At 44.3% G+C, this 27079-nt stretch overlaps 1 protein-coding gene across 3 annotated transcripts in view; it reads right to left on the bottom strand.

Moving 5' to 3' along the window:
• The window catches only part of OSBPL3 (oxysterol binding protein like 3), a 127758-nt gene that overhangs the window by 43997 nt on the left and 56682 nt on the right, over positions 1-27079 (bottom strand). For all 3 annotated transcript variants that reach the window (XM_045006192.1, XM_045006195.1, XM_045006194.1), the window contains exons 3-10: positions 17806-17922; positions 17585-17638; positions 17242-17355; positions 15903-16070; positions 6596-6722; positions 5754-5857; positions 4894-4986; positions 3965-4118 (exon numbers count right to left, since the gene is read on the bottom strand). In XM_045006192.1, the coding sequence (XP_044862127.1) occupies positions 3965-4118; positions 4894-4986; positions 5754-5857; positions 6596-6722; positions 15903-16070; positions 17242-17355; positions 17585-17638; positions 17806-17922 (931 nt within the window). The remainder of the gene's footprint in view (positions 1-3964; positions 4119-4893; positions 4987-5753; positions 5858-6595; positions 6723-15902; positions 16071-17241; positions 17356-17584; positions 17639-17805; positions 17923-27079) is intronic.

Genomic DNA, 27079 nt, shown 5'->3' with positions numbered 1-27079 from the left:
TTATACAGTGACAAACAAGACTTGTGGGGACAGAGCACTAAAGATAGGCAAGGTTACCCAAGGTTAAGACCTGGTTTTTTACTAGGAAAAATGCTCATTATTAAGGCTCTACTTGAATTGGATTATTGTCAAATAATTGCTGCTGAGTTACGGACAAGACATAGAAAAAGTAAAGTAATAATGGACCTTTATTAATTGTGGTAATTTGCAAAAACTAGAAGACACTTTTTTTTTTTTTTTTTAAATTTGCTGGAACAATAAAAATCCTCAAAATGTTATGTTATGCCTGCTAATTTTTTTGATAACCAGACATTTTGCTGCAAGTATATTACAGTCAATGCATGGGGTTGACAACGGGAGCCTTGGCCGTCAGCTGCCTGGGATGGCTGGGGTTCCCGCCATCAGCCAGCTGGCTGGCAAAATTGCCTGGGTAGAAGGCCTAATATTGAAGGATCTGCAATTTCCACAATATTGCAAATTAAGTATTTATTAGATGCCAAATGCTCTGTGCTCCTGTATTTTCAGAGTCAAAGTATTATGATTCTTTATTATAAATGGTAGCATTGTAACTGCAAGTACTACATTAACTTGCTTCCCTTTCTCAGTATGGATTTAGTCTCCAAACACTTGAGGATCTATCCTACGTTCCTTGAAGAAGTAACATTTCCAGTGGAAAAATTCAAGGAGACACGCTAACCTGGGCTAACTGATTCACAGGGGAAACAATCCAACTGTGGACAGGCTATTAGTTTGTTCATGAACAGGGCTCTTTGGTGTTGGGCCATGCTGTATTTATCGGTGTGGGGATATTTCAATTTAAGTTACAAGAACTAAATGGACCAAATGACAAGATATTGAATTTGTTTAGTAGGTAACTTGCATGCTATGCAAACTTCACACTTCTATTTCCATTCCTACCCCTGTGTTGCTAACCTCAAGTGTTCACAAATCATGAGCAGGCCCCAAAATTTAATGAGAACAGCTTAACAAGCATAAGACTTCAAGTAGTATCCTTTTATTTGCCTTCTGTTTGAGGGTACACGGGTTAATTTTTTTCAAGCTTCTTTTCAACTGCATTGGCTAGAAACTTGTTAAAAATACTGCATGAGAATTACAGCATTCATTTGACTCCAGGAGCTGGGGATTTATGGTAGGACCAAATTTCATGAGACTTGCAACAAAAGTGTAAGAGTTGGCAACACTGCATTCACATGCTCACAGAGGAAGTGGGGGCCTAAGATTTGAGAGAAGTGAGGATGACAGAGCCAAAGGAAAAGATAAATGGAGAGGAAAGAAACTAGCTCTATCAAGGGTACGTCACCACTGCAGAGTCAGCGTGGGCAATCGGCACCCGGGTCAGCCTAGCTCAGGTGAGAGTGGTCACAATGCAAAGTTGTACTTAAGTTACTGAGTCAAGACTGGTGCTGCACTCATCTGTATGCATCACTAGGACTTCTGGGCACACATCCCATGGTTCTGAGCACTGCAATACATTAAACTGCTCAGTGAATTGTAGGAGAACTTGTCTGTCCTTCTGGGCATATAGGGTGGGGGGGGGGGAGAAACTGTGGGAGGCATTGGAGAAAAATCAGTTCCTGACTGGCTTAGCCTGTGTCCTCACTGAAAAGTGGACAGGTTACCATCCCAAGTGAAAGCTTAACCCAGGCCTATACCACTGGCTGGACCAGTTAGCTGGTGGTATAAAACACCAACTCAGATCAGGGGTGTGGATGGGAGAGATGTTGGGGCAACACATAAGTAAGAGCCCAGGTTTACACTGCAGTGAAAAAAATAGCTCTAAAAGGGCTTGATCATAAAAGGGGATGGACATTCACAGTTCCCAGTGACCATCAAAACAGAATGCTGTACGCTCAGCCCCTACTGGGAGGAAACCTACAGTGCTGTCCAGCCAGCTCTGACTATGCTGTCAGTGCGTTTTTTGAGTTAAAACCAAGGGATCAGACTCAGGTACTGGGTCCAAGAGACTTGCACTCAAGATTTACAAAAGGGACTAATGGTTTTAGGTGCCTAACTTGAAAAATCTTTGCCTATAGTTACGACGTAGAGAAGATACCCCAGTAATAATTCTAATTACTTTGTGTGTCATATGCAGTGCAAAGCCTATGGAAGCCATTTATGAAATACCACTTGTAATTTTACAGTGGTAATTAAGAGCAGAGGAATAACTTTTCACATGGAAAGAAATGGAATGTAGTGTTCTAACAGCACTGTGCAAAATCTGATTTCCAACCCCCGTGAGATATACCAGAGCAATCTTCTTAGCATATGCGCAGTGTGCCTGAGATGATTCTGTTTGATGTTAAAAATCCTCTCCTCCACTCAAAACATTATTTTCCTATTGCAGAAGTATAGATGAGGCAGTGTGAAATAAAGCAGCATTAACATAAAAGTGTTACATACCCTTCATAAAAAAGGGTATTAAATGACACTGAGCCAACAATCACTCCAGCAAAAAAAACAAAACAAAAAAAACAAAACAAAAAAAACCCACACAGGTCTAGCAATTGGGTTTCTAGCATAAAGCCTATAGCCATGATGCATATTTTTATTTCTAAGAGGGCAATATTTCTGCCCCGATTATCTCAAGGAAGAAGATTCTTAAAACATCTTTTAAAATGCAGTAGCACCAAATAAAAACATATCTAATTATGACCCCATTTGATTTTGCAAAGCTCAATGGTGAGAGAGAGTTCACTTATGTAAGTACAGTATCTAAAACATACCTCCACCACAGGGGAAAAACAAATGAGGAATATTTATGATAACACTGCAGCATGGCCAGGGAAAAGTGGGTTTTCTGTGAGATGTCCTTATTAATGGTGGAACACTTCAAAAAAAGTTATTTAATTTTCTGTTCATAAAAGCCTGCCAGATACTTACAAAGACTTTCCTTACCCTCCGCCAAATAAAAAGATACTGCTAGGGTTGTGATGGTAGATGGGAGGGAGAGAGAGACTAGCTATTTCACGTTAGCAAAGTATAGCTATGGAAAAGAGTTTTTGCAGAGAAGGCTGTTCAGTGGCAGCTTGAGCTAGCCCTCTGGTTGCTTACCATGAAATTTTACTCTTCTGTATTCACTAAAAATAGGTTACTACCACAGCAACCCTTGCATCACAAACAAATGTTAACTCTGAAATACTGAGAATCACCCTGAATGCATACTGTGTGTGCACACGTGAGTGAGAGAAAACACGCACACGAGAGAGCGAGCAAGTTGGCACTCTCTTGCTCATACACACAGGTACAATATACTGCTGCATTTATAGAAACTGATCTTAGGACAACTGCTTCTTCCCAGGATAACAGAGTCTCGAGCAATTACACATAAAATTGGGGGGAAAAGGCAGACCATCATCATTCAACAGTGAATGAAAATTCCAACAACTCCATTTAGACCGGCTTATTACCCTGAGGTCACTGGGTTTGATGGGGATCTGCGCCCTTCAAAAGAGACCACTGGAGTGTATTATGAACTGAAAAGCAGCTAAAAGGAAAATCGAAGTCAATTTAAAAGGAATCAACTTTAAAAAAAAAAAGTTGACATAAAATGAGTTTCAATTTATGTATTATATGTAGAGCCCTGCAAATCTGCGAATATTCACTTTATAGCCATGGATTGCAGATCAGATGTGGATACACATTTTGCATTGCACATGGCTCTAATTATGTGAAACCATAACATTTTCTGGACTTGGACAGGGCTCAGACTATACTCTGGTTCCAAATCTGAAGTTTTGAAGAAAAAAATTCATAGTTAAGCTACTATTTTAATGATCTGAGCCCACCGCATTCCAGTGCCTATCACATCTTGGGAAGCAGGGGAATGGGATGCGAAGTTATCCAGGACTTAAGAATTTTTACATAAGCCAGCCTCAGATATATCACTATTATTTTAGCTAACACTTCACATAGCCATACAAGAAACACACAGAATCTCACTCACCTTTATGTGCAATGTGACACAAGTCTTCTTGCATTTTAGAAAATTCTGATGTTTCACAGCCATCAGAGTAATTTTTCTCTTCCCCAAAATCTATTGTAGATAAATTAGGATTGGAAGCATGCAGTCGCATGGGGGCAGAAAATACTGTAGGTACCTACAAGGAGGAAATTTACAGTTGGTAAATATGACAAGTCAAAGTTTTACATTTACTTTGCAGACAATGTACAATCAGGCCTCAGACAACAGCCTGGGAGGAACAGCTGTTGATCAGCAATGGTTTTTTGCATGCCTCCAAGAAGATGGGAAGATGACATAGTTAAACATCTTGGACGAACATGGAGAAGAAAGGCAAGAGTGTGAGAAGAATAGTGGACATGTTGTGATCGGTGCAGTCTTAATGACAGCTGAAGACTGATCAATCCAGCTGATCCCGGTGAATACATTTGGCAAACCACAGAATAGGAGAGACCATGCTCAAAGGTTTCAAACTTGGAGATGTGGCAAAAATTTAGTGGAAACATTATTTTTGGTCTGGGGAGTGTTGTAGAGAATTTTGTTGTACCATGGTTTAAACTTGCAACTCCTCAACAACATGGATTTGTGGAAGACATTAGGTAAACAGACAGTTAAATAGTACTGTAAGATTTGCAATGGCTTCTGGACCCAGAAATGGAGGCTCACTTGAGACCATGTGTGAAATCTTGGCCACTTTGAAATGAATGGGAATTTTACTATGGATGTCAAAGTTGTCAGGATTTTGCTCAAATGACTATTTTGAGTCCCAGAGGACTGTGAAATCCAATCTCACATATTACGTGATTTAGAAGGATTCCAATTTCCTTACAAGTGCTACAGCAAGAAAGGATCAATAAGTAAGTTAGTATTTTGAGAAAGTTGGGTTGGGGCAGGAAAAAGACTGTCCCAGTTACCTGCAACATTCCTTTAGCGTCTTTCCCAATAACTCTAGACCGCCACCTCCTGTGAGTTCTTTTTTCCTTTTTTGGACTTTCAAAAGATCCACCCTTTTAACAACACAGGGAACAAGAATAACGGTAGGTGTCATAAAATAATACTGCTAAGAAGAATCAACACCTTGACACCCTTCCCACTTCCATGAAGTACACAGTATATACTCGTTCATAAGCCGAATTTTTTTAGTAAAAAAAAGGGAAGTCCCAGAAAAGGGGGCCAGCTTACAAACGGGTATAGACAGGGAGAGGTGGGACACAGCCCCTCCCCCCAAGAGAGGGAGCAAGAAGAGGCAGCACAGCCAGCAGAGCTAGAAGGGAAGAGGCAGGGCCAGAGTCTCTCTGCTGTTGGCCACACTGCTCTCCCCCCAGCCTCCGAACCAGCTGCAGGGCCGCGCTGCCCAGGCCACCAGAGCAGCTCTAGCCAGGCCGCCGGAGCAGCTCTAGCCAGGCCAGAGACATCCTCCCCAGATAAGGTGGGAAGGGATGGGATGGGGAGAGAGTGTGAAGGTCCTGGGCTAGGGGTGTGGTCATGTGGGGGGTGGTCACAGGGCTTACTCCCCTGACCCCCAGCTTCTCCCCCGCAAAAAGTTTCCCCACTAGTTGCTATCCTGGCCCGTCAGGAGCCAAAGTTTGCTGACCCCTGAATTATGGGGTCGCTTATGAATGGGTCATAAAAATTTTCCATTTTTACTTATACATCGGGGCGGGGGTCGGCTTATAAACAAAATCGTCTTATGATTGAGTGTTTATATACATATACACACATACATATACACACACACATATATACATATACACACACACACACACACACTGACCTGCATGGCATTTATAGCAGGTGCTGAACATGTCCTATGGAGAACTTCCATGCTCTGTAACAGCTGGCTCATTTCCATTAAATGTGTGTGACAATACGAGAGATCTGTTTTGAAAGAAAATATTTTCAGTTGCTCCCAAGAAATGGAGACATGGGAAGTAATTTTTTACATGCAGTTAAAGTCTTACTTTGATTCACTTGTTTTTGCAGTCTAGTTTGTAGAGGATTGGTGTCAGCAGCACAAAGATTGTTACCACAATTTGGCATTAGTCAGCCCCCTTAGTGGAGAGGGCAATGATGTCACAGGCTTGGAGACTGTACTATCTTCTCACCCCTACAGGTGGGTCCTTCTAGGTCAGGACAGAGGCATATTGATGGGGCAAGCTTAAACTGCTGCTTTTCACGTATTTTTCTTCTATAGAGAAATAACTTCAAAAGAACCTCAAGCTCTTGGGACTGTAAATATGTCTGGCACTTGTGATGTTCACTAAGGCCCAAATTTTTAAAAATGGCTAGAAATTTTGGATGCTTCGATTTCTGGGTGCCTAGTTTGAGACACCTCAAAGCCTGATAATCAGAAGATTGGTGCCCAAAACTTTCTGAAAAAGGTCAGGCCCCTTTAAGGGGTCTCATGTTGGCTACCCAAAAACGGAGGTACTCAAAAATTACTATCCCTATAAAATGTGGACATAATTTGCAAAAAAAATAAAAAAAATTTACCACCATCATTTTCAGAGGTAAACACTACATGAGGATAGCCCTTACACACAGTCAGTCAATTCCAGTTACATTCAGGAAATCTGAAATAACCTAATAGTTTAAAGTTCCTTCAGATAACATTACCTTTTGAGCATTTTTCCATATCCTCAGAAGACTGTAGCCAAGGGGGAATCCTGGACTCACTACTTGGACAGGAAAACTGTAAGCTACTTCCAATTCGCAATGAATTCTGTTTTGTCAGGCTGCCTGCCTGTTCCAAAGAAACAGAAATGAATTATTGATACAAAGACAATCTATTATTGTGGTGAAGATACATTATGGCATCCAGATGCAGAGGACCAGGTTCAGACACTGGTGAAGGTTACATGCACCAAAGGTGTCACAAATATATGAGCCAACAAAGAAATGCACATTTTTTATTTAATACCACCCCTTATGGGCATGTGAAAATCTGAATACGGGTGTGAGCTGACTAACAGCTACCAGCAACAGAAAGCCAAATACAAAAGAAAAATCAATAAGAACTAGGTTTGCTGAAAAGTAGATTTAAAAAGGTTTAACACTTGAAACCAGTTATGTCAGAGTAGTAAACGGAACAACACATCATCTGCCTTTATGTTCTCCCCATTTCCGACTCAGCAAAACAAGGAACAGTTTAAATATTAGGAAGATTTTAAAGAAAGGGGGGCAAGTTTCACCAGATGTTATCTGAAGAACTGACTAATGTTCATATTCCTATGATTAAAGGTGGTTGGTTGATAATACTCTTATCCTATCTAGAATAACTACAGAGGAACTTCTCATTTATACAGGTGCCTAAGCCTTTTTTGGATCCCAGTAAGCTTGCAGGAGCAAGTTCCCCAGGCTAATTTATAAGTTTCATAAAACATTTCTTTTAAAATCCATTTTAAATATGTTGCTTCCTTTGAAATTTCATCGTGTGTCCCCTTTATTCTAGTATTATGAGAAAGGTTAATTGGAAGGGCCTAGATGATCTCTCTCACCTATTTTATATTCTTCTTTCATGTTACCTCTTGCTCAGCCCCTCTCTAAACTAAGCAATACAAGCCTTAAATCTATCTTCATATGAAAGTCTCTTCCATGCCTCTATATTAATAAGCTTGTTCCCTTTCTTTAGTCCTTTTTACTTATGGGGGTGGGAAGAAAACTGAACACTTTATCAACTGATGCCAGTATATGAAATCAATAGTATTACAATAAGTGTATTAAATACAACTTGTTTAGTCTGAACCAAGACAGTAAATATCAGTTAGTAACTTCATCATTAATTCACGTTTACAGCTGCTCTAGTTTTTTAAATCATTGCAGAAAGCTGTAGCCAGCCATATGTATTAAACAACATGTTACCCACCTTTTGGAATGTACAGATGGAGTTTATAAAGATGTACAATTTAGAGCAACTTTGTACACATATTCCACATTTACGTCTCCAAAATTCATAACATGAAACTTACTTTTGCCCTACAATTCATATACAAATCGGGCGGGGGGGAGGGGGGAGTTGCCAAAAGGAGACAGGGAAGGAAGCATGCGCTTTTATAGCTCAATCTAGCTGGACACACTGACTTGCAAAAAGAACGTTAACCCTTAGAATGCAAACATTCTACAAGCTATTAAAATGTGTAACATACAACATTGACCATGGGCCAAATCTTCTTGGAATACCTCCACTGACTTCAAAGCTGGGATAATAAATTGGAAGTACACTAAAGTATTTCATATTAAAAACAAACAAGTTACGTTATTGTACCTCTGATTCTTCAAGTTGTGTTATCCAGGCAGGTTCCACTCTTGGTATGCATGTGATCGGATTCTTTCAGGCAGCAGCGCCTGTTGGAGGAGCCTCTGTGCTCTAGATATCCTTACATTTTCCCCACCCCACATTCATAAAGGGTGGAATGGATCCTCAGTTTCTTTGCCAATACAGAATCCCAGAGGAGTAGGTTTCTGTAGCAGTGGGGAAGGAGGGCAGTTCATGGAATCCACACAGATACCTTACAGTATCTGTGGGTCTTTGAGGTGTGTTGAGTAACCATTCTTTCGAGTGATTGCCCATAGCAAGCAGTTGTCTCTGCTCGGAGGTGGGTAGTAGGAGTCCTTCTTAAACAAGCGATCGCAGGATAGCCCTACCAAAGCAGGAATTTGATCTTGACACCGCTACAAAAGAATAGGATCTTGTAAAGGTGTGGACTAATAAATAAATAATAATATATGGAGATATATCTATCTCATAGAGCTGGAAGGGACCTTGAAGGTCATTGAGTCCAGTCCCCTGCCTTCACTAGCAGGACCAAGTATTGATTTTGCCCCAGATCCCTAAATGGCCCCCTCAAGGATTGAACTCACAAACCTGGGTTTAGCAAGCCAATGCTCAAACCACTGAGCTATCCCTCCCCCCTGAGTTCCCTGTAGCTGCCTTACAGATTTCAGAAATAGGGATATTCTTCAAACATGTAGCAGAGGCTGCATGAGCTCTAGTGAAATGAGCTCGAATGTGCTTAGGGGGTTGGCTCTAGCCTGGCTAACTCATAACACGTTCTTATGCAGTTGGAGACCCACTTACCTAGCCTGAAAGGACCCTCCCTGCAAAGGCTACAGACAGTCTAGGTATGTTTCTGTAAGGCTCTGTCCCATCATTGTAGAGAAACAGTGCCCTTACTCCATCAAGTGAGTGAAGTTTTGCTTCCCCAGAGGTGGAGCGAGGCCCGGGGAAGAATACTGGGAGATGAATGAACAGGTTCACCCAGAATTCTGAAATAGCTTTGGCTCAACGGGGAAGGGGAGGGGAGAATCCAACAACCCTGCTAATAGTATATTGAGGTCCCCAAGGGGAGAAATACATGAATGAGGGATCTTAAGGAACCTGACCACTGTAAGGTGGGAAAATACATTCCTATTCAGGGTCATATTGTGAGTGCAGCTATTGCTACTGCATGTAGCTGATAGAAAGTCAAGATAGTTTCAGGGCTAGTAAAAATAGTCCAATATTGCTGAAATGGGCGTTGTCAGGGGAGAAAGCTGGTGCTGAAACGTCCAACTGGAATACCTCCTCCACTTTGCTTTAAATCAGTCCAGTGGAGGCTTTACTACTGTGGAGCAGATTGTTCTGAACTCCAGCTGGACAGCTTCTTTCTAGGCTGCCAGATGTAAGGCGGTTGGGTCTGGATGCAGGATCTGACTATTGTTCTGTGAGACCATATCAATCACAGCAAGTCATGTGCTTGGTGGCTATGTTGAGAGATTCATCAGATCCAAATACCAGAACTGCCTGGCTCATGCTGGGGCTATCCTAATCCTCAGTCCTGCCTTTTGCCTCAGTTCCTAAGAATCTTCCTTATCATGAGGATCAGCAGAAGAGCATAGATAGGTCCCAATGTCCGGGGGGGGGGAGGGGGGAAGAGTCTCTGTCATGGGCACTTAAGCTGAAGCCCCCGCTATGAAACAGAATGCCTGACACCGGCATTGTCATGGTCTGTGGCAAACATCTACTTCTGGGAATCCCCACTTGAGAGATGTACTGTACCACTAGTTGTCTGAGAACTGTCTGCTGAGTTGATCTGCCAAGCTCTTCTGAAGGTTGGGACGGTACACAGCCAGTGGTGTGATTTGATTAAAAAATGAACCAATTCCAGAGCTGCAAGCCCTCCTGACAGAGCAAAGACATTCTTGCTTCCCCTTGTCTGTTGTCATAAGTAGGGCCCTACCAAATTCACGTCCATTTTGGTCAATTTCATGGTCATAGGATTTAAAAAAACAAAACAAAAAAAACCCAAACAAATTTCCATGATTCCAGCTATTTAAATCCCAAATTTCATGATGTTGTAATTGTAGGGGTTCTGACCCAAAAATGAGTTGGGGGGACAAGGGGAGCAAGGTTATTGTAGAGGGGATTGCAGTACTGCTATTCTTACTTCTGCACTGCTGCTGGTGGTAGCGCTTCCTTCAGAGCTAGGCAGCTGGAGAGCAGCTGCTGCTGACCAGGAGCCCAGCTCTGAAGGCAGAGCCGCCACCAGCAGCAGCGCAGAAGTAAGGATGGCATGGTATGGTATGGTATTGCCATCCTTATTTCTGCATTGCTGCCTGCAGAGCTGGGCCCTCAGTCAACATCTGCCACTCTCTAGCTGCCCAGCTCTGAAGACAGCAGCGCAAGAGTAAGGGTGACATGGTATGGTATTGCCACCCTTACATCTGTGCTGCTGCTGGCAGGGTGCCACCTTCAGAGCTGGATGCTTGGCCAACCTCCGCTGCTCTCCGGCTGCCCAGTTCTGAAGGCAGTGCAGAAGTAAGGGTGGCAATATCACAGCCCCCCAAAATAGCTTTGCAACCCATCTGCAACTCCATTTTGGGTCAAGGATCCCCAGTTTGAGAAACACTGGTCTCCTCCATGAAATCTGGGTAGTGTAGGGAAAAAGCACACGAAAGACCAGATTTCACGGTCTGATGCATTTTTCATGGCTGTGAATTTGGTAGGGCCCTAGTCATAATGTATAGTTGTGGTATTTATCTGTCAGGAGTTAGATTGTGGAACTCTGGAGAAGAGGCAGGAATGCTTTGAATGCCAGGTAGATGGCTGTGAGCTTTAAAACATTTTGTGTGGAGATGAGCTTCTGAGGGGACCATAGGTCCTGAATTTGAAGGTGATCTAGATAAGCTCCCCATCCATGAGTGGAGGTATCCATCCCCACAGTCTCAGTAGGTAAAGATGTAAATGGGTTGCACATACGAAGAGGGTCTTTCCACCAGTTTAATGAGAAGAGGGCTTCTTGTGGGACCATGACCATTATGTCTATGTGATGCCTGCTGTAGATACATTGATTTCAGCCACCCTTGTATGGAGTGGAGATGAAGTCTGGCAAACTATATAATTTAGGTTCATGAGGCCATAAATCCCAGGTAAGTTCTCACGGATGCTCTTGTGTGAGCTTGAAGCTGGAAAGGTAAGCTCATTAACTGGAATCTAATACTGCTCTTATGAATGCTACGCTTGGAGTCCGAGTCAGTGTGGATTTATCTCTGTTGACTTTGAGGCCGTGTAAGGCAAAGAGCTTTAAGGTTACTTGGATTCGTTGGTGTGATCTTTCTTGGATCAGCCAGTTAAGATGTGGGCAAATGTGGATTCCTTGTCTCCTTAGATGAGCAGCCACAACTGCAAAGCATTTGGAGAATGCCCTTGGTGTTGCGGAAACACCAAAGGGCAGGACCCTCTACTGTGTTCCTACCAAGGCTCTGAGCCATTACCTGTGGGCTGGATGATTAGGTGTCTTGCCAGTCAAGAGCCACAAACCAATCTTGAGGCTCTGATGAGGGAAGTCACCATCCTGAACTTGAAACAAAATTACTTTGTTCAGACATTAAAGGTCTGAGACATCCCCTTTCTTCTTTGGGATGAAAAAATAGAAATAGACCTCTTGTCCCTGAAGGCACCTCCTTCACTGCTCCCAGTTGTAGAAGGCAGTCCACTTCTTGCTTTAACAGTATCTTGCGAGACAGGTCCCTGAAAATTGACTAGGGGGGAGGGCAAGGGGTAGGAAGGGTTTGGAACTGGAAAGAAGATCCCTTTCTTGCAATCTCTAGGCACCACCAGCCCAAGGTGATCCCAGTCTAGGCTTCACAAAAATAAGATGCAATTTCCTTTTTTACCCCCCTTCCCAGATGATTCTGTTGGGCTCTTGACGTTGGCATCAGACCTGCTGCCTGGTGGACACCACAGCGTGTGCAACAGCAAAGAGGGGCAGAGGGTCATCTCTAGTGGAACAACTTCTACTTCTCCTGCTTCAGCTACATCTTTCTTGTGTCTCTGAGGTCCTCTGGGGCTGACAACAGTACTAGGCAGAGAAGTACTGCTTGAAGGACGATTGTTGATATGTTTGCTTCCTTCTTTGGGCCACTGTGTTCCAGTCTCAAGAACAAAGATTTGCCTTCAAGTCTTAAGGCATGGAGGGTCTCATTCATTCTAGAATTAAGAGATTCACTGCCCGCCAATGGAAGGTCCTTGATTGTTGTTTAGACCTCCCAGGGGATCCCTACAGACTAGAGCCAGGAAGACCTACTCATTGCCACCAATGTGGCCATATTACATAAGTCAAATGTGTTCAGCACAGTCTGTCAATTTGTCCTCCAGCAAAAGGACCTTCATCTTCTCTTGATACGCTTTTGGAAGCTTATCTACAAGCTAGACAACTTATCCCATACTTGCAGAGGAGGGCCTGATAATTAGTTATGCATCTGGATGCTGACTGATTAGGTGTCAGGTATACTCAAGAGGTCCAATTTCTTTGGGGTCTTCTCTCAGGGTATTCATTTGGGAGGTCCCTGTTTTTATGTTTCCTGCACTGCAAGCAAACCCAGTAGTGGGAATGAATAGAAATATCAAAATTCCCTGGAAAGGAACTAGTATCTGAAAATGATCTATCAGTTTGCTTGGGTGTGACCAGAACAGATGTTGGGTGCTCCAACAGTCCCTCATTTTATGGGCCTGGTGAGCCTGCCAGGTGTGGAAAGGTGTTAGATGTCCATGAGTTGATATGGTTTCTCCTGTACCACTTCCAATAGTATATCCAGGGTCTCTGCCATGTTCCTGGAACACCCTGAAGTCATCCACTGAGGAAGACACAGCAGGATTCACTGCCTAGTCTAGGGAGGATGCGGAAATGGCACAAAGGACCAGATGTTTTCCCCCTTGCAGCTAATGCTCTTCCTCACTTTCCAACTCTTGCCTTACCAGTATTTGAGACCGCACTACATGGCACGGCTGGATCGACCTATAGTACCTCTTTGGGGAGGAGGTTCTGATAACTCAGAAGCTGGTGGCTTGAAAATCACCACCTTCAATCTTTTAAGGAGGGGTGACTCGGGTACTGGGATCACAGTTAAGTCACTTGGGTACAGTGTATGCTTTGGGTACCAAGATAGCTAGTACTAGGGAACTCTGTTTTGAGATGACTGGTATGGAGGTAATAGGTACCAGGACTCTGGGTACTGAGACACTCTGTGCCAAGGCTCTGGATACTGAGGTACCCAGTGTTGAAACTGATGCTGAAGAACTGGTAGAGAGAGAGGTCCATAGAGTCTGGGAGTACTGATGATGCTGTCTTGGAAATTGGTACTAGGGTACTTCAAGAGGCCTGTTTATGCTTTTGGCTCTTAGGAGATTGAGCCTAAACTTAAGTCTAAACCAAGCCAAACCAGAATTTTGATGGCTTATGTCTCTGCTTGCTAGGCCTGGGAGAAGGCCTAGATCTAGACTGTTCTCAGTGGTAGAAGATGACAGAACAAGGAGTAATGGTCTCAAGTTGCAGAGGGGGAGGTTTAGGTTGGATATTAGGAAAAACTTTTTCACTAGTAGGGTGGTGAAGAACTGGAACGGGTTACCTAGGGAGGTAGTGGAATCTCCTTCCTTAGAGGTTTTTAAGGTCAGTCTTGACAAAGCCCTGGCTGGGATGACTTAGTTGGGTTTGGTCCTGCTTTGAGCAGGGGGTTGGACTAGATGACCTCCTGAGGTCCCTTCCAACCCTGAGATTCTATGATTCTAAGAAGGTGACCTGCACCTAACTTGGCCCTGCAGTGGTGCTCTTTTCTGCCCATCAGAAGTTGTCAACCCTGGAATAGCAGGCGAAGCCTCTTAGAAGAAGTGGTGGCGCAGATTAGAATCTTGGCTCAGCAGTGCACTAATAGAAAGGGGCTGTCCAGAAGACATTGGTCCAGTTCTAACCTTCCTTCAGTGTCCCAGGCGGAGTGGATCGAACTCTCAAGGTGGAACAGCTTCAGATGGGCTTCTCTAGTTTTCCGAGTGTAGCTAGAGAAAGAGTGACACTTCCCCAAAACACTCTGCATGTCCCTATCCTACACAGAGTAGGCACCAGAAGTGTCCAGCATTGACAGGTCTTAAAGTTTCTGCTATATTGGTAGGATGGGTGCATCTAGCCTAAACTGATTTTTTTTTTAAACAAATAAGGCAATAACTCACTAATTATTTACTAGTTAGAGTGCTAGCTAATTAACACTAGCACAGTATACAGAAAAGCAGGCAAACACTGCAGGAGTTCTGACTTGCTGTCACAGGTGGTAAGAAGGAACCGAGGGACCCATTCTGCCCTTTATTCCCTGGGGAGTGTGCGCATATGGGGCGGTTAGCACAAGGATATCTACGGTGCCGGCATGACCCTAATAGCCACTGCTGGCCAAAAGAATCCAATCTCTTGCCCAGGAGGTGCATACATGCTAACACTAGAATCTGTGTGGACAACTCATCTCGAAAAAGAACATTTACTGTCAAACACATTGGCAAATTTATGATTTACAACTTTATCATCACTGCACATTTTTAAAGGAAGCCTAAATATTTATCATAATATTGGATTGCTAATGTTTTATAGTTTATAGCAAGTAATTTCATAAAGTTTTAATGTTAAACCCACAAATTTTCACCACTGTAGCATGAATGGACAAAGCTTTAAGTAAAAAAATCTAGAGTTACTTTTCCCATTCTGACAGCAAAACTCATGTGTACCAAAGATATTTATTATGCAACCATTAACAGATTATAACTTTTCCAATACTGGTCTTGTTACTGTTTAAATGAAGCAAAAGAAAATTATATTTTAATAAAACTTTAAACATGATATTAAAAAAACAGGATAACTTTACAGTATTCTAGAGTAGTGGTTCTCAAACAGGGGCCCGGGATCCCCTGGAGGGCCGTGAGCAGGTTCCAGGGGGTCCACCAAGCATGGCCAGTGTTAGACTCACTGGGGCCCACAGCAGAAAGCCAAAGCCCCACCACCTGGGGCTGAAGCCTGGGGCCCTGAGCCCTGCCACCTGGGGCTGAAGCCAAAGCCTGAGCAACTTAGCTTTGCAGGGGCCCTTGTGACACGGGGGCCCCAGGCAATTGCCCTGCTTGCTATCCCCTAACACCGGTCCAGTCTTTTATATGCAGAAAACCAGTTGTTGTGGGACAGGTGGTCTGTGGAATTTTTATAGCATGTTGGGGAGGGGGGCTTCAGAAAGAAAAAAGGTTGAGACTGCCTGCATTAGACCATTTTACTGTTTACATCTTACACCAAACCTTTACCCAACCAAAAACTTCATTACGGTTTTTACCAGGGGCGGCTCCAGGCACCAGCGCACCAAGTGCATGCCTGGGGCGGCCTGCTGGTCGCCATGAGGGCGGCAGTCAGGCTGCCTTCGGCGACATGCCTGTAGGAGGTCCGCCAGTCCTGCTGTTTCGCTGGCAATTTGGCAGCGGGTACACCAAAGGCACGGGACTGGCGGATCTCCCGCAGGCATGCCACTGAAAGCTGCCTGACTGCTGTGCCTGGGGCAGCAAAATGCATAGAGCCGGCCCTGGTCTTTACACAAACTGATAGAGGAAATCCAGCTACATTAATCCTTGATGAAAGCTCATCATTACCTTTCTACTTGAGACAGAGTCGAACACACTGGGTACAGAGTCTGCGGTAGAGGATGCCGGGAAGAAATTATTGATATCATGCGGAAACATAGCAATTTCATTTTGCCGATACATTCTGTGGTGCCGCAGTTTTGCTACCCATTCGTCAAACAGTTCCTGAGACTTCACCTACAGAAAATATAGTTAAGTTATATGACATGGAGTCAACCTTAAATTACTAGACAAAACTAGATCTTATTTTTTCCCATTTCTTACAAGGTGGCCACAAGGGGTTCTGAATTCTTGACAGAGCATCAATAAAGTGTGCCTGTTAAATAGTACTCTTCACTTGCCTCAGTACAACATAGAAAAAAATTCATGGAGCAGCTTAAGAGGAAAACTATGTTAGCTGAAATTTCTCTCTAAGGCCCCAATTCAGGAAAGCACAAACAAATGTTTGAGTCCATCCCTATTCAGGGCAACACTGATGCACCTGCCTAAGTCTCATTGACTTCAATAAGACTTAAGCACTCACTTAAGTGCTATCCTAAAAAAGGGGTACCTTACTAAATAGGGCCTAATATTGTGAACTTAAATACAAGTCTTGTAAGCCTGTCGTCCAGAGGACAGACTCAATTTAGACCCACAGAAGCATGGCAGCATTAAATCTGCACACATGCCATAGTTGTGTATTTTCAGTTTTACTTCCAAACTTATTTGTTTTAAGGTCCAAAAAAAAGACTTTTAATCTTAGTTAAATATAGGTTTTGTGGCTTTTTTACATTTAAAAAACATTAGCTATCTATTTTAAGTCAATTTAGATCAATAGATAAAACTTACAACTTTAAAACTACAAAATATAGTCCACAGATAAAATAAATACATTCCTTCTTAATTATGTTCTATTAATAGATTCGATAAGTGCAAGTACGCTCATATAATGGAAAAGATGCAAGAGGGCACAACAGCAGCATGTAATTACTCTGGCCCATTTTTTCTCCCCACATTTGTCTCACAAAAAGGAGTAACTAAATTTAAATATAAAAAACTGCTGCCAACTATGAGACTTTGTGTTTGACAAAATTTAAAGTTAGAGAAAGATTTTACAGAAATTACGAAATCCGGAAACCAAACTACAGTAAAACAAAGGACATAATTTGCTTCTCAGCAAACTATAAAGTTTGGCCACATTTGACAACTGCTACAGAATTTAAAATGTTTTTCCTTCAAGTTAACCAACATTTCCAGCACCCTTTATTAAGAGGTCAACACCACACACACCACTAGGTGCATCACAATGTTTTAATATTTTTACAATTTAATTGGTAAGATACAGAATACGATTGCCTTGAAGAATTACCTTTAAATGGTATATGTATTCTTCGGTATCCAAATCTATACATTTTGTTGATTTCTTTACAGACATCACTGAAAGTCCAACATCAATGCAGCCATGCAGCTTCTCTCTCTCTACCTGCAAAAAAAGATTTTAACATAGAAAATTAGCATTAATGCCTGAGGCAGGAGAAGAGAGGCATTGATTGGCAGGACCAACATTTTTAATTCATCTTGTAGGTTAGAAATTCAAAATCTACCTTTCCTCTTCACAACATGACCCAAAACGTGGTATTCATATGAAATACCACAATATCGAGAGAGAGAGAGGAAAAACAAAACAAAAATACACCCAAAAAACCACTTACATCAGTTTGACACTTGGCATACTTCAAAATTCCTCTGTCCAAGAAGAAGTATCTCTGTAATCAGAAATACAAAGAAACCTTTTATAGGAGAGCAGGAAATGATACAATATATTCCACTAAAAGGGCATTTTCTGCAGTTAACTTTTCAACAACAAGGACAACACACCAAGTGAGTTAAGTTTAATCTGCAACTAACCCTAAGATACACACTTCTTTCCTACCTTGTGCCAGCCTTTCAGAGGCCATTTCCTCTTTTTCAGCAGGTAGCCTTCCTGTTTCTGTGGTTCCTGGGTATAATTCATGACTCCTCGCAGTCCTTCTACAACTTCCCAGCTGTCCTATTAAAACACAAAATCCAAACCTGATTTTTGTTTAAAGGAACAGAATTAAAACATTTCTCTGAATAAAACCCTGTGAGACCAGAGTCTCAGACTGAGACACAACACAAAGTAAATGAAATGCAATTTTTCCTGACACCATGTCTCACTGAATGTATGTGCTCATCAGGATTATTTACATATAGTACATAGCCACAGGGTATGCCACAGTTTAGTATAAAACCTTTATATCAATATGGGCAAAAACAACTCCTACTGAAAAAGATCTCATTAGTGCATCATTGCCTGTAAAGCAGACCATAAAAACCTAGATTTCTGGCACATTCTACAGCACACATGAGCAATTCAAGTCCCCCCCCCCGCCCCAGCGTGCGCGCGCACACACACCCACCAAAAAAAACCCAAACAAAACCAAAGCTAGATGAGCAACTCAAGTACTGAGACACGCAGGAGGAAAAACTAAATGAAAATGCCAACAGAAAACGCTTTCTTCTTCTGCATGACAGTACTAAAGGAGTGACCTTGAAGTAATTTGACGTACAGGCGGGAACAGAGCAGCTGATTATTGTACAATTTTTGTTCATGATTTTTTATTTATAGGAAAGAGTTAATGAAAGTAGAACAACTTCCCAGATTTCTGGCCAGAGGTATCCTCCTATAAGAGTAGTGACTTTGGTTCAACTATCATTGGACCGGACATTTAATTTAATTTTTTTGGTTAGGCGCTGATGTGAAAGATATTCTTTATATAGGGGGGGAATTTATTTTTCACAGTTGGACATGCTCTGTGTGTCATAGCCACATATTTGGCAGGGGTGGAGGGGGAGGATGAGGACGGAAAAAAGGGAGGGGGAAAAAGTCTAGATAATCTTACCTTTACCTGCTGGCTTTTAATGATTTGGGACACTACTGTAATGGAATACACTGACCTTATCAAATGATAGCAGGAAGGGGAATATTTAGGTACCTGACTTCCCTACTCAAGTTATACAAAGGAGTAACATGCAGAGGGGTCACATAGCACTTCCCTGATATTTTTGAAAATATCTTTTCAAAAATTCAAAAACTGTATTTGTTGCATTCCTCTATTTATTCTGTGTTCATCAAACAATTCTGGTTTGCAAAAGATTTTATATCTAGAACACCCAACGAGAGTTCAGTCTGAACCATCACACTGCCCCTTTGGTAGAGCTAAACTAGAACAGTATATAGAGACAAGAGGTCAACAAATAGAGAGGCATATTGATCCTTAATTTTATGCAACATTAGTTGACATGGGAGCTATAGTAAATATAAGTGTCAAGATGCAATAACCCACTCGCCACAATCCTTTGGAAGCTATGTAAAGCAATATATTCATTAATAAAGTAATGATACAGAATAGCAAGATACCGCAAAATAGGCATTCCATAAACAGTTTAAGCAAAATGATTCCCTCATTTACCTGTGTCTCTAGTGAGGATTCCTCAATTTGTTCCTCTATTTTCCCTGCCTTGCACTTCAGGACAGTTTTCTGCACTGAGAATCAGTACTCCCAGCATTAAACAGTCCACAAGGGTTAGAAGGGTGGTGCTAATCATCATAACAACACATTTAACTCTCAATGGGATTCCACAAACCAAAGATGAGCTAAATGTCCAGTTTCCCTAAATTAAATTCCTATTATAGGAAAAGTTTTGCATGTCGCCCCGTGTTGGTTCTGGCTCTTTTTTTGGCTGCGTTACAGAAGACTATTTTCCTCACCCCTTCCAGTCAGGAATATTTTTACGTGATCACTTAAATATTATTTGTAATAAAGACTTACAAAAACATGGTTTTCCTTACTAGAAATCAGAAGTTATGCTCCATGTTCTATCCTTTTAATCTTTCCTCATTTGGGCTAGATTGTAGCTTGAACTATACATTCACAGGAGACTCTCTGCCCCCTTACACTTCTAAGTAAGTTACCTAGACCTTTGATCATGGCACACAGACCCCCACTTATACCCACCCAGAGCAGGTGGATATGGAGTAGGTGGTGAATTGGTGAACCCTTTGTTCTGTCCTCCAATGAACCAGCCAAAATTGAGCCAGAGTAGTGGGCATTGTAGTTTGCTTCTGGGTGAAGATGACAGCAAATTACTACCCTTCTCCCCTGGAGCAAGGATGAAGCAGAGAGATAACTAGGCCTCAGATGGGTACCCCTGAAGCATAGGGCCTCCCAATCAATCCAGCAAGCAAGCCCTTAGTTCAGTGGCTCTCAACCTTTCCATACTACTGTAAGCCTTTCAGGAGTCTGACTGGTTTTACGTACCCCCAGTTTTCACCTCACAAACTATGCTTACAAAATCAGACAAAAACACAGAGAAAAAGTGTCACACACTAGTACTGAAAAATTGCTTACTTTCTCATTTTTACCAATTATAAAATAAATCAATTAGTACAATATTTATAGTCTTACATTTCAGTGTATAGTATATAGAGCAGTATAAACAAGTCATTGTCTGTATGAAATGTTAGTTTGTACTGACTTCATTAGTGCTTTTTATGCAGCGTGTTGTAAAACTAGGCAAATATCTAGATGAGTTGATGTACGCATACGCAGAGGTCTTCCAGGGGGTACCCCTGGTTGAGAACCAGGGCCTTAGTTGACTATTTACTGCTGGAGATATATGCAAACACTAAAGCAGGCTATAATTTCATAAATAAAGGTGTTGGATTTTTTGGGGGATTTTTTTTGCAGCGTGTAGAGGTAGGTCTCAGAGGAAATCCCAATGTGTATTAATATATACTCTTAAAAGCCAAAGAAAGTGCATGTTCCACCATCTTTTCTACACTAAACTGATTGAGTCTATAATGAAAATGACTCCATGGTGACACTGGATGCAATGCTCCAACCTCTAAAGATGGTTTAGTGACTCTCACTTAATCCCAACAATTTTAAATCTTTGAAGAGGCAGGATGTTAGGAAGCAGCCCCTGGGAATCTTAGCAGAGGCTGTACAAGGCCATGAAGCTGGAGATGATCATCTGCTTTATCAGAGTCTTGTAACACAGACTATGTCTTCCCTACTTAGTCTTGAAGGTTCTTTTGCCCAGTGAAGTGGTGCTACACTTGATTTGGAAAAAAGTCAAGGCTTCTTTCATGTCAACATCATTCTGCCCAAAAACGTTCTGACCTCATCCAGGATTTTTCAGTACGTTTCTCAGGCTAGAAATCAAAAGCGACTTGAGAAGAAGTCGCTAAAGAGCCCCAGCTGCAACCCCAGAAGAAAGCAGTGTTATGTAATCCTGGTACCATCTGGATGCTAGTCTGGCCTGAAAAGGCTGTTCTGGCAGCTGGGTATAAGGAAGTCCAGCATTACACTGTACCACCCAAGGTTTAGTGACTAGTGCTAAACCTAAACATCATCTCTGCACCACTGGAGCAGCTCCAAGCTGCCCCCATTATATATCAGTGAAGTGGACATGCGTTACAAAAGTGTTCAATCATTTAATTTCATTCTAGCTTCATCACTGTAATCTGACTAGGTCACTGTTTTGCACAGTAGCTGGACATAAACCCATGTAACTGGGCAAAAAGCATTCAGTTATGTAGTGTCGTTAACTGAAACACTGCATGCGACAGAGTGCAAGTGTAGCAGACGACAGCAAGTGCTGTTTTGAACAGGAAATCAGTGATTTTCAATTTACATTAGTTAAGTAACGGGAATACATTAAAATGTCACAATCATATGAACTGTTGCAAAAGGTTTAGTGTGTGGATAAATTTCCCTGTTAAGGAGGAATTTTCCACCAAGTTCGGCTTGACAAGGGTTGCTTTCAGATTTGGTGCTCAAGAAAAAAAACCTAAAGAAAAGCTGCTGGATTTAACTGAAGTTTTCCTTGGCTGGAGAGCCTACCAATGTAGCTAAAAGACTGTAGAAATATCAAGTACATTTTCAGATTTTTATTCTTAGAATGAGCCAATTGCTTAAGAGTTTTATTGACTTTCCCATCAATAAGATTACTCCTGTCAGAGAAAAAAATTCTCAAGCAAGCATTATACATAGCAACTTTCGCCCACTGCTTTAGCCCAAACATACTGGATAGCAGCCTATAATAAAGAATAAATCCAATAACTGAATTACTACTGAACATGGAGCCTTCTTAATGCACTACAGATTGTTTGGGCTTTTTTGACAAGTGTGGGGAAGTCATCATCTGGGTTCAGTCCTCGTGCATTTTTGTTAAGCAAAAGCAGAGAATAGATCTGATAGATAGAAGACCTATCTTTTGGAAGGCAAATAATTTCCAAAGTGTAGGAGGTTTAGAATACTTTCTACTGATCTAATGGTCATAGAAGAAAACAAACCAAGCATGTTCACATAAGCTCTTTAGCAAACCACAAACACCTTGACTTGGGATGGCTGGGAGAGAAGCTGAACCTTATAATTTCAAATTAGTTATTCATAGTTAAATCTGCATTCCTCTCAACCAACAAGAACATATTGAAAAGGATCAGAGCATAATAGAGCTCATGCCTGATCTTTTCCTCAAAACACTATCCAATTTCTAGGTTGGAAAACATCTGAGAACATTCAAAGGGCTAGGAAGGGAATCAGGACACTTGTATTGGGGGAAGGTTACAAAGAAGTGGAGTCCATAGGTGATGAGAGGGTCATATTGGATGGGGGCATATGAGGTGATAAGGAAACAATAGAAATAAGGGTCATCAAGCTGCATCAATTTGGAGGCGTAAACTTGTTTGCAATAGCTCAAGTAAATGCCTTGAGGGAAACTATACACTTCTTGGCATGATCTTTGGGCTGAGGGTGATTGTTTGAAAAGCTGAGATCAGGAGTGGGGTCTCCTCAGATCTCATACTTCTCCAAATCTGAACAGTTGGAGCTGGCATCAGCTCCAATAGGAATCTGGATTGGCAAACGCAAGAAAATGCTTTTAAAGGTCACAAGACTTCTTGTTTGAACTTCCAGAGATATGTAGGGTGACTGGATGTCTGGGTTTTAAAGGGACAGTCCCGTATTCAAGCCCTTCTGCAGGTGTCCCGACTTTTTCTTAAAAACAAATTGTCCCATATTTTCTGTCTCCCTCCCTCCCCTCAATCAGTACTAGTGGGTCCTGCTGCTCGCCAGATCCCTGCTCGCCAGCCACCCGCCCACCAGGGCAGAGTGGCAGGGGAGTCCAGTGGCAGACAATGAGGGTGGGTGTGTAAGGCTGGTGGTGGGGTGAAGATGCAGCACATGGGGCCAGCTGCTCCCCCTGCCAGTGCAGCCCCCACTGCATGCTGGCTCTCGGCCAGCAGGGCCCTGCCCCCGTCCCATTTCTGGCTGGCACTGGCTGCGTGCTGCAGTGGCTGGTGAGTGTGGGCCGGCGCCAGCTGGTTATGTGCTGCCTCTGCTGCTCACCAATCCGCCCTTTATGTGCTCCCCCTCTTGCTGTTCTCTCTCTGCTTTACCTCCAGCCCTGCTGCTCCTCCATATCCCACTCCCAGCAGGATACGTCTCGCTCCCAGCGCTGTGCAGAGAACCAGTCCCTGGTTGGAGCGCTCAGCTTACAAACAGCTTGGCCAGCAGACTCCTTCCTTCCCCCACTTCCTTTGGCTGGGTCGGTGCCCTGGGAAAGCCCAAGACCTTCCGACCTGGGGCACTGACCAGGAGGAGCCAAGCCCTGAATGTGCCAAAGCCCCGCATAGTGCTGGTACAGAGAAGCCTCTCCACCCCTCAGCTAAGCTCTGGTGGGATGGGGGGCAGGGAGCGATTTCCAGCCTGTTCACACCCCGAACCTGCAGGCTCCACAGCAGCTCCCAAGGCAGGGGCTTATCACCCTCTTCACCCCCCAGCTATCCCCCCCACTGCCAGGGGCTGCTCCATCCCCTAGGCACCCTCCCCTGCTGAGCCACCTCTCTGGCTCGGTTCACTGAAGCCCCTGCAGTCAGGCTCCCTGGACCCTGGTGCACAATGCATCCTTGGGGTTAACCCCTTCCTGCCCACACTATAGCCAGGAGACAGGAGGCGGCTGGGTTACATTGGTGGCCATAGGTGGCAGGTTTGCATAATTTTTGGTGGGGCCCAAAATGGTGGTGCCCCCCCGCTCCCGCCCTGTAAGCTGATATAAAATGAAGCTACAACTTGTCAGTGCCACAAGATTACAAGGGTCAATTAAAAGTGGAAAGTCAGAAGCAGCACTTGCCTACTTCAATATACAGTATTATATTTTGTTGCACCTGTTGTGATGAAGTGGGAATGTTCTTAATATTTTCTCTGAATACTGTGTGGGTGCCTCAGTTTCCCCTGCAAGATGCCAACTGAAGGTGTTGGGGACAAAGATCAGGTGGCCTCCCTGTCCGGAAGAGAGACAGAGGCCAGAGGAGGGAGTGTCAGTTTGGAGCTGGCTGGGGAAATGGGGAGAGACCCAGAACTTGGTTCTGGGCTCCCCACCCCCCAAGATGGACCTGACAGAGGGGTTCTGTTTTCTGTACCAACAAGCTCTGTTTAAACTGTGTTCCCGTCATCTAATAAACATTCTGTTTTACTGTCTGGCTGAGAGTCACATCTGACTGCGGAGTTGGGGTGCAGGGACCTCTGGTTGCCCCAGGACCAGCCTGGGCAGACTCGCTGTGGAAAGTGCATGATGTGGAAGGGCATGCTGAATGCTCCGAGGTCAGACCCAGGAAGATGTAAGCTTCTTTCCCTGGAGACAGTATGCTCCGAGAGAGGAGGCTCCCCCAGAGTCCTGACTGGCTTTGTATGGAGTTGTTCCAAAGCATCACAGCATCCCCCTCCACCCCATGCACTTCCCAGAAGTCCGCACAGGCACTGACACTCCCTCCTCTGGCCTTTGTCTCTTTTCCAGGCATTAGGAGGAGAACAGAGAGATTGGGTGGCCAACACCTTCAGTTGGCACCTTGCAGGGGAAACTGATTTGGGAGAAATGAAGTAAAAGCTGCCCAAACCGAGCTTGAGCACTCCTGAATTTTGAGGTGTTCAAATCTGGAAGGCAGGTGCTGGGGGTGGGAGAGGGCTGTGGGCTCCATGGGAGAGCATGGCAGCAACTGTCTGGAGTTGCACGGAGCCAGACACGCTGGTCTGAGTGGCACAGTAAGCAGTTTGGGGGTTGGAGAAGGGGTAGGGGGTTCCGGGGGGCAGTCAAGGGACAAGGAGCAGGGGGGGGTTGGATGGGGCAGAGGTTCGGAGGGGCAGTCAGGGGACAGAGGCATGGAAGTCCAGGAGGTTTATCAGGGGACAGGTAGGAGGGTCCTGGGGGGGAAATTGGGTGGGGTCTCAGGAGGGGGCAGTTGGGGACAAGGAGAAGGGAGGCTTAGATAGGGGCTGAGGTCCCAAGGGGCAGTTGGGGCAGGGGTCTCGGGAGGGGGTAATCGGGGGACAAGGACCAGTGGTGCTTAGATAGGGGGTGGGGGTCCTGGGGGGCAGTTGGGGCAGGGGTCTGGGGAGGGGGCAATCAGTGGCCAGGGGCTGGGAATTCAAAGGGCTCTGGGCTGCTGGCAGCCGCGGGGAGCCCAGAGCCCTTTAAATCTCAGCCGCGGCCGGGAGTCAGAGGGCTCTGGGCTGCCCGCTGCAGCAGGGAGCCCAGAGCCCTTTAAATCCCAGCCGCGGCTGGGATTTAAAAGGCTCTGGGCTCCTGGCGGCTGCCGGCAGCCCAGAGCAGGGGAGAAACCTAGCTCCAAATATTGCTGGAGCAGAGCCCCTGACTGTGAATATTCCTGGGGCTAAAGCCCCAGGAGCCCATATAAGTTGGCGCCCATGTTGGTGGCCAGCAACCGCCTGGAGGTGTTAGCTGCCTTCTGACACTGTGTAGGCAGGAAGGGACAAGCTGCTTCCAGCCACACAAGAGTGGTGGGGCGGGGAGAGATGAGCTCTGCAAAGCCACAGGCCAGGTTATTCCCCCCACCTCCTTCTCATCCCGTGCAGCTGGAAGCAGCTCCCGGTCCCTTCGCACAGGGCTGAAAAGTTGCTGCTGGCCACATCCTGGCGGAACTCTGGCAGAAATTGGCGGGGGGGGGGGACAGGGGACATGTGACCCTGCATGCCCCCCACGTGTTGCCTCAGGAAGACATGGGGCCAGGTACCAGAAGAGGTGGCTCTTTTCCCGGGGGCCCCAGCCAAGCACGGAAGGCAGAAGCGCTGGGCAGGGATGGTCGGTCACTCCCATACACCCTCTCACACAGTGGGAGTGTGTGTGTGTCACCCCTCCCAGTGTGTGCGCGTGGGGGAGCGCGTACGTGGGGGGGTGTCATCCCTTCCCATGTGAACCCTAAAGCCTTAAAGATAAGAAGGTAAATAAAAAAAGCCAACTACACAGTATTGTGGTTGTACGCAAACAAGGGTCGCCGCTTGTATAGGGATAGCCCCTGGCAGGCCAGGCTAGTTTGTTTACCTGCCCCGTCCACAGGTCTGGCTGATCGGGGCTCCCACTCTCCGTGGATTGCTGATCCGGGCCAATGGGAGCTGCTGGAAGCGATCCACGGCCAGTGGACACCGCAATCAGCCAGACCTCTGGACGGGGCAGGTAAACAAACCGGCCTGGCCTGCCAGGGGCTTTCCCTGTACAAGCGGTGACCCCTGTTTGAGAAACCCTGAGCTAGACAGATCTGCTCAGCCAATGATCTTAAGACAAAGGCAAATAAATCAGTCTGGCTTCTGCCTGTCTGTTCTAATCTGTCTGAAATAATAGAGGGGGAGAGCAAGATTTCTTCATAGTTGCAGGCAGCATTTATAGCATGTTCTCTTGCTGATTCTTACCCCTGCTGGGGACTCAAAACTAAGGTTAAGTTTGGAGAAGCTCAATTACATTAAAAAAGTCAATAGCAGCAGCAAGTCCGTGTCCAGCCTGGCGGGATGCAAAAGCGAAATGCTGCTGCAGAAAGCAACTACAGTTAGAACAAAAATTGACTTCTTTGTGGATCAGCATCAACACAGAATGAGCAAAACCATTACCTCTGATAGCAGTGACAACTAAGGCCAAGGACTGAGGCAGGCCAGCACTGGAAATCTGCACTGCTACGGTCTGGGTCAGCCATGGAACAGGCATCAAGGACTTTGGTTTCAAGGACTGTTAACCTGGCATTAAATTAACTAATCAAATAAAAGCCCCCTGATTTTCTACAGCACAGCGTGCCAGAAACTCCTCAAGGCTAGATTTTTGTTTCTGGGAAAAAG

Source organism: Mauremys mutica, chromosome 2 (assembly GCF_020497125.1).
Source record: "Mauremys mutica isolate MM-2020 ecotype Southern chromosome 2, ASM2049712v1, whole genome shotgun sequence".
Lineage (NCBI taxonomy): Eukaryota > Metazoa > Chordata > Testudines > Geoemydidae > Mauremys > Mauremys mutica.
This window is presented reverse-complemented; position numbering and strand designations above follow the sequence as displayed.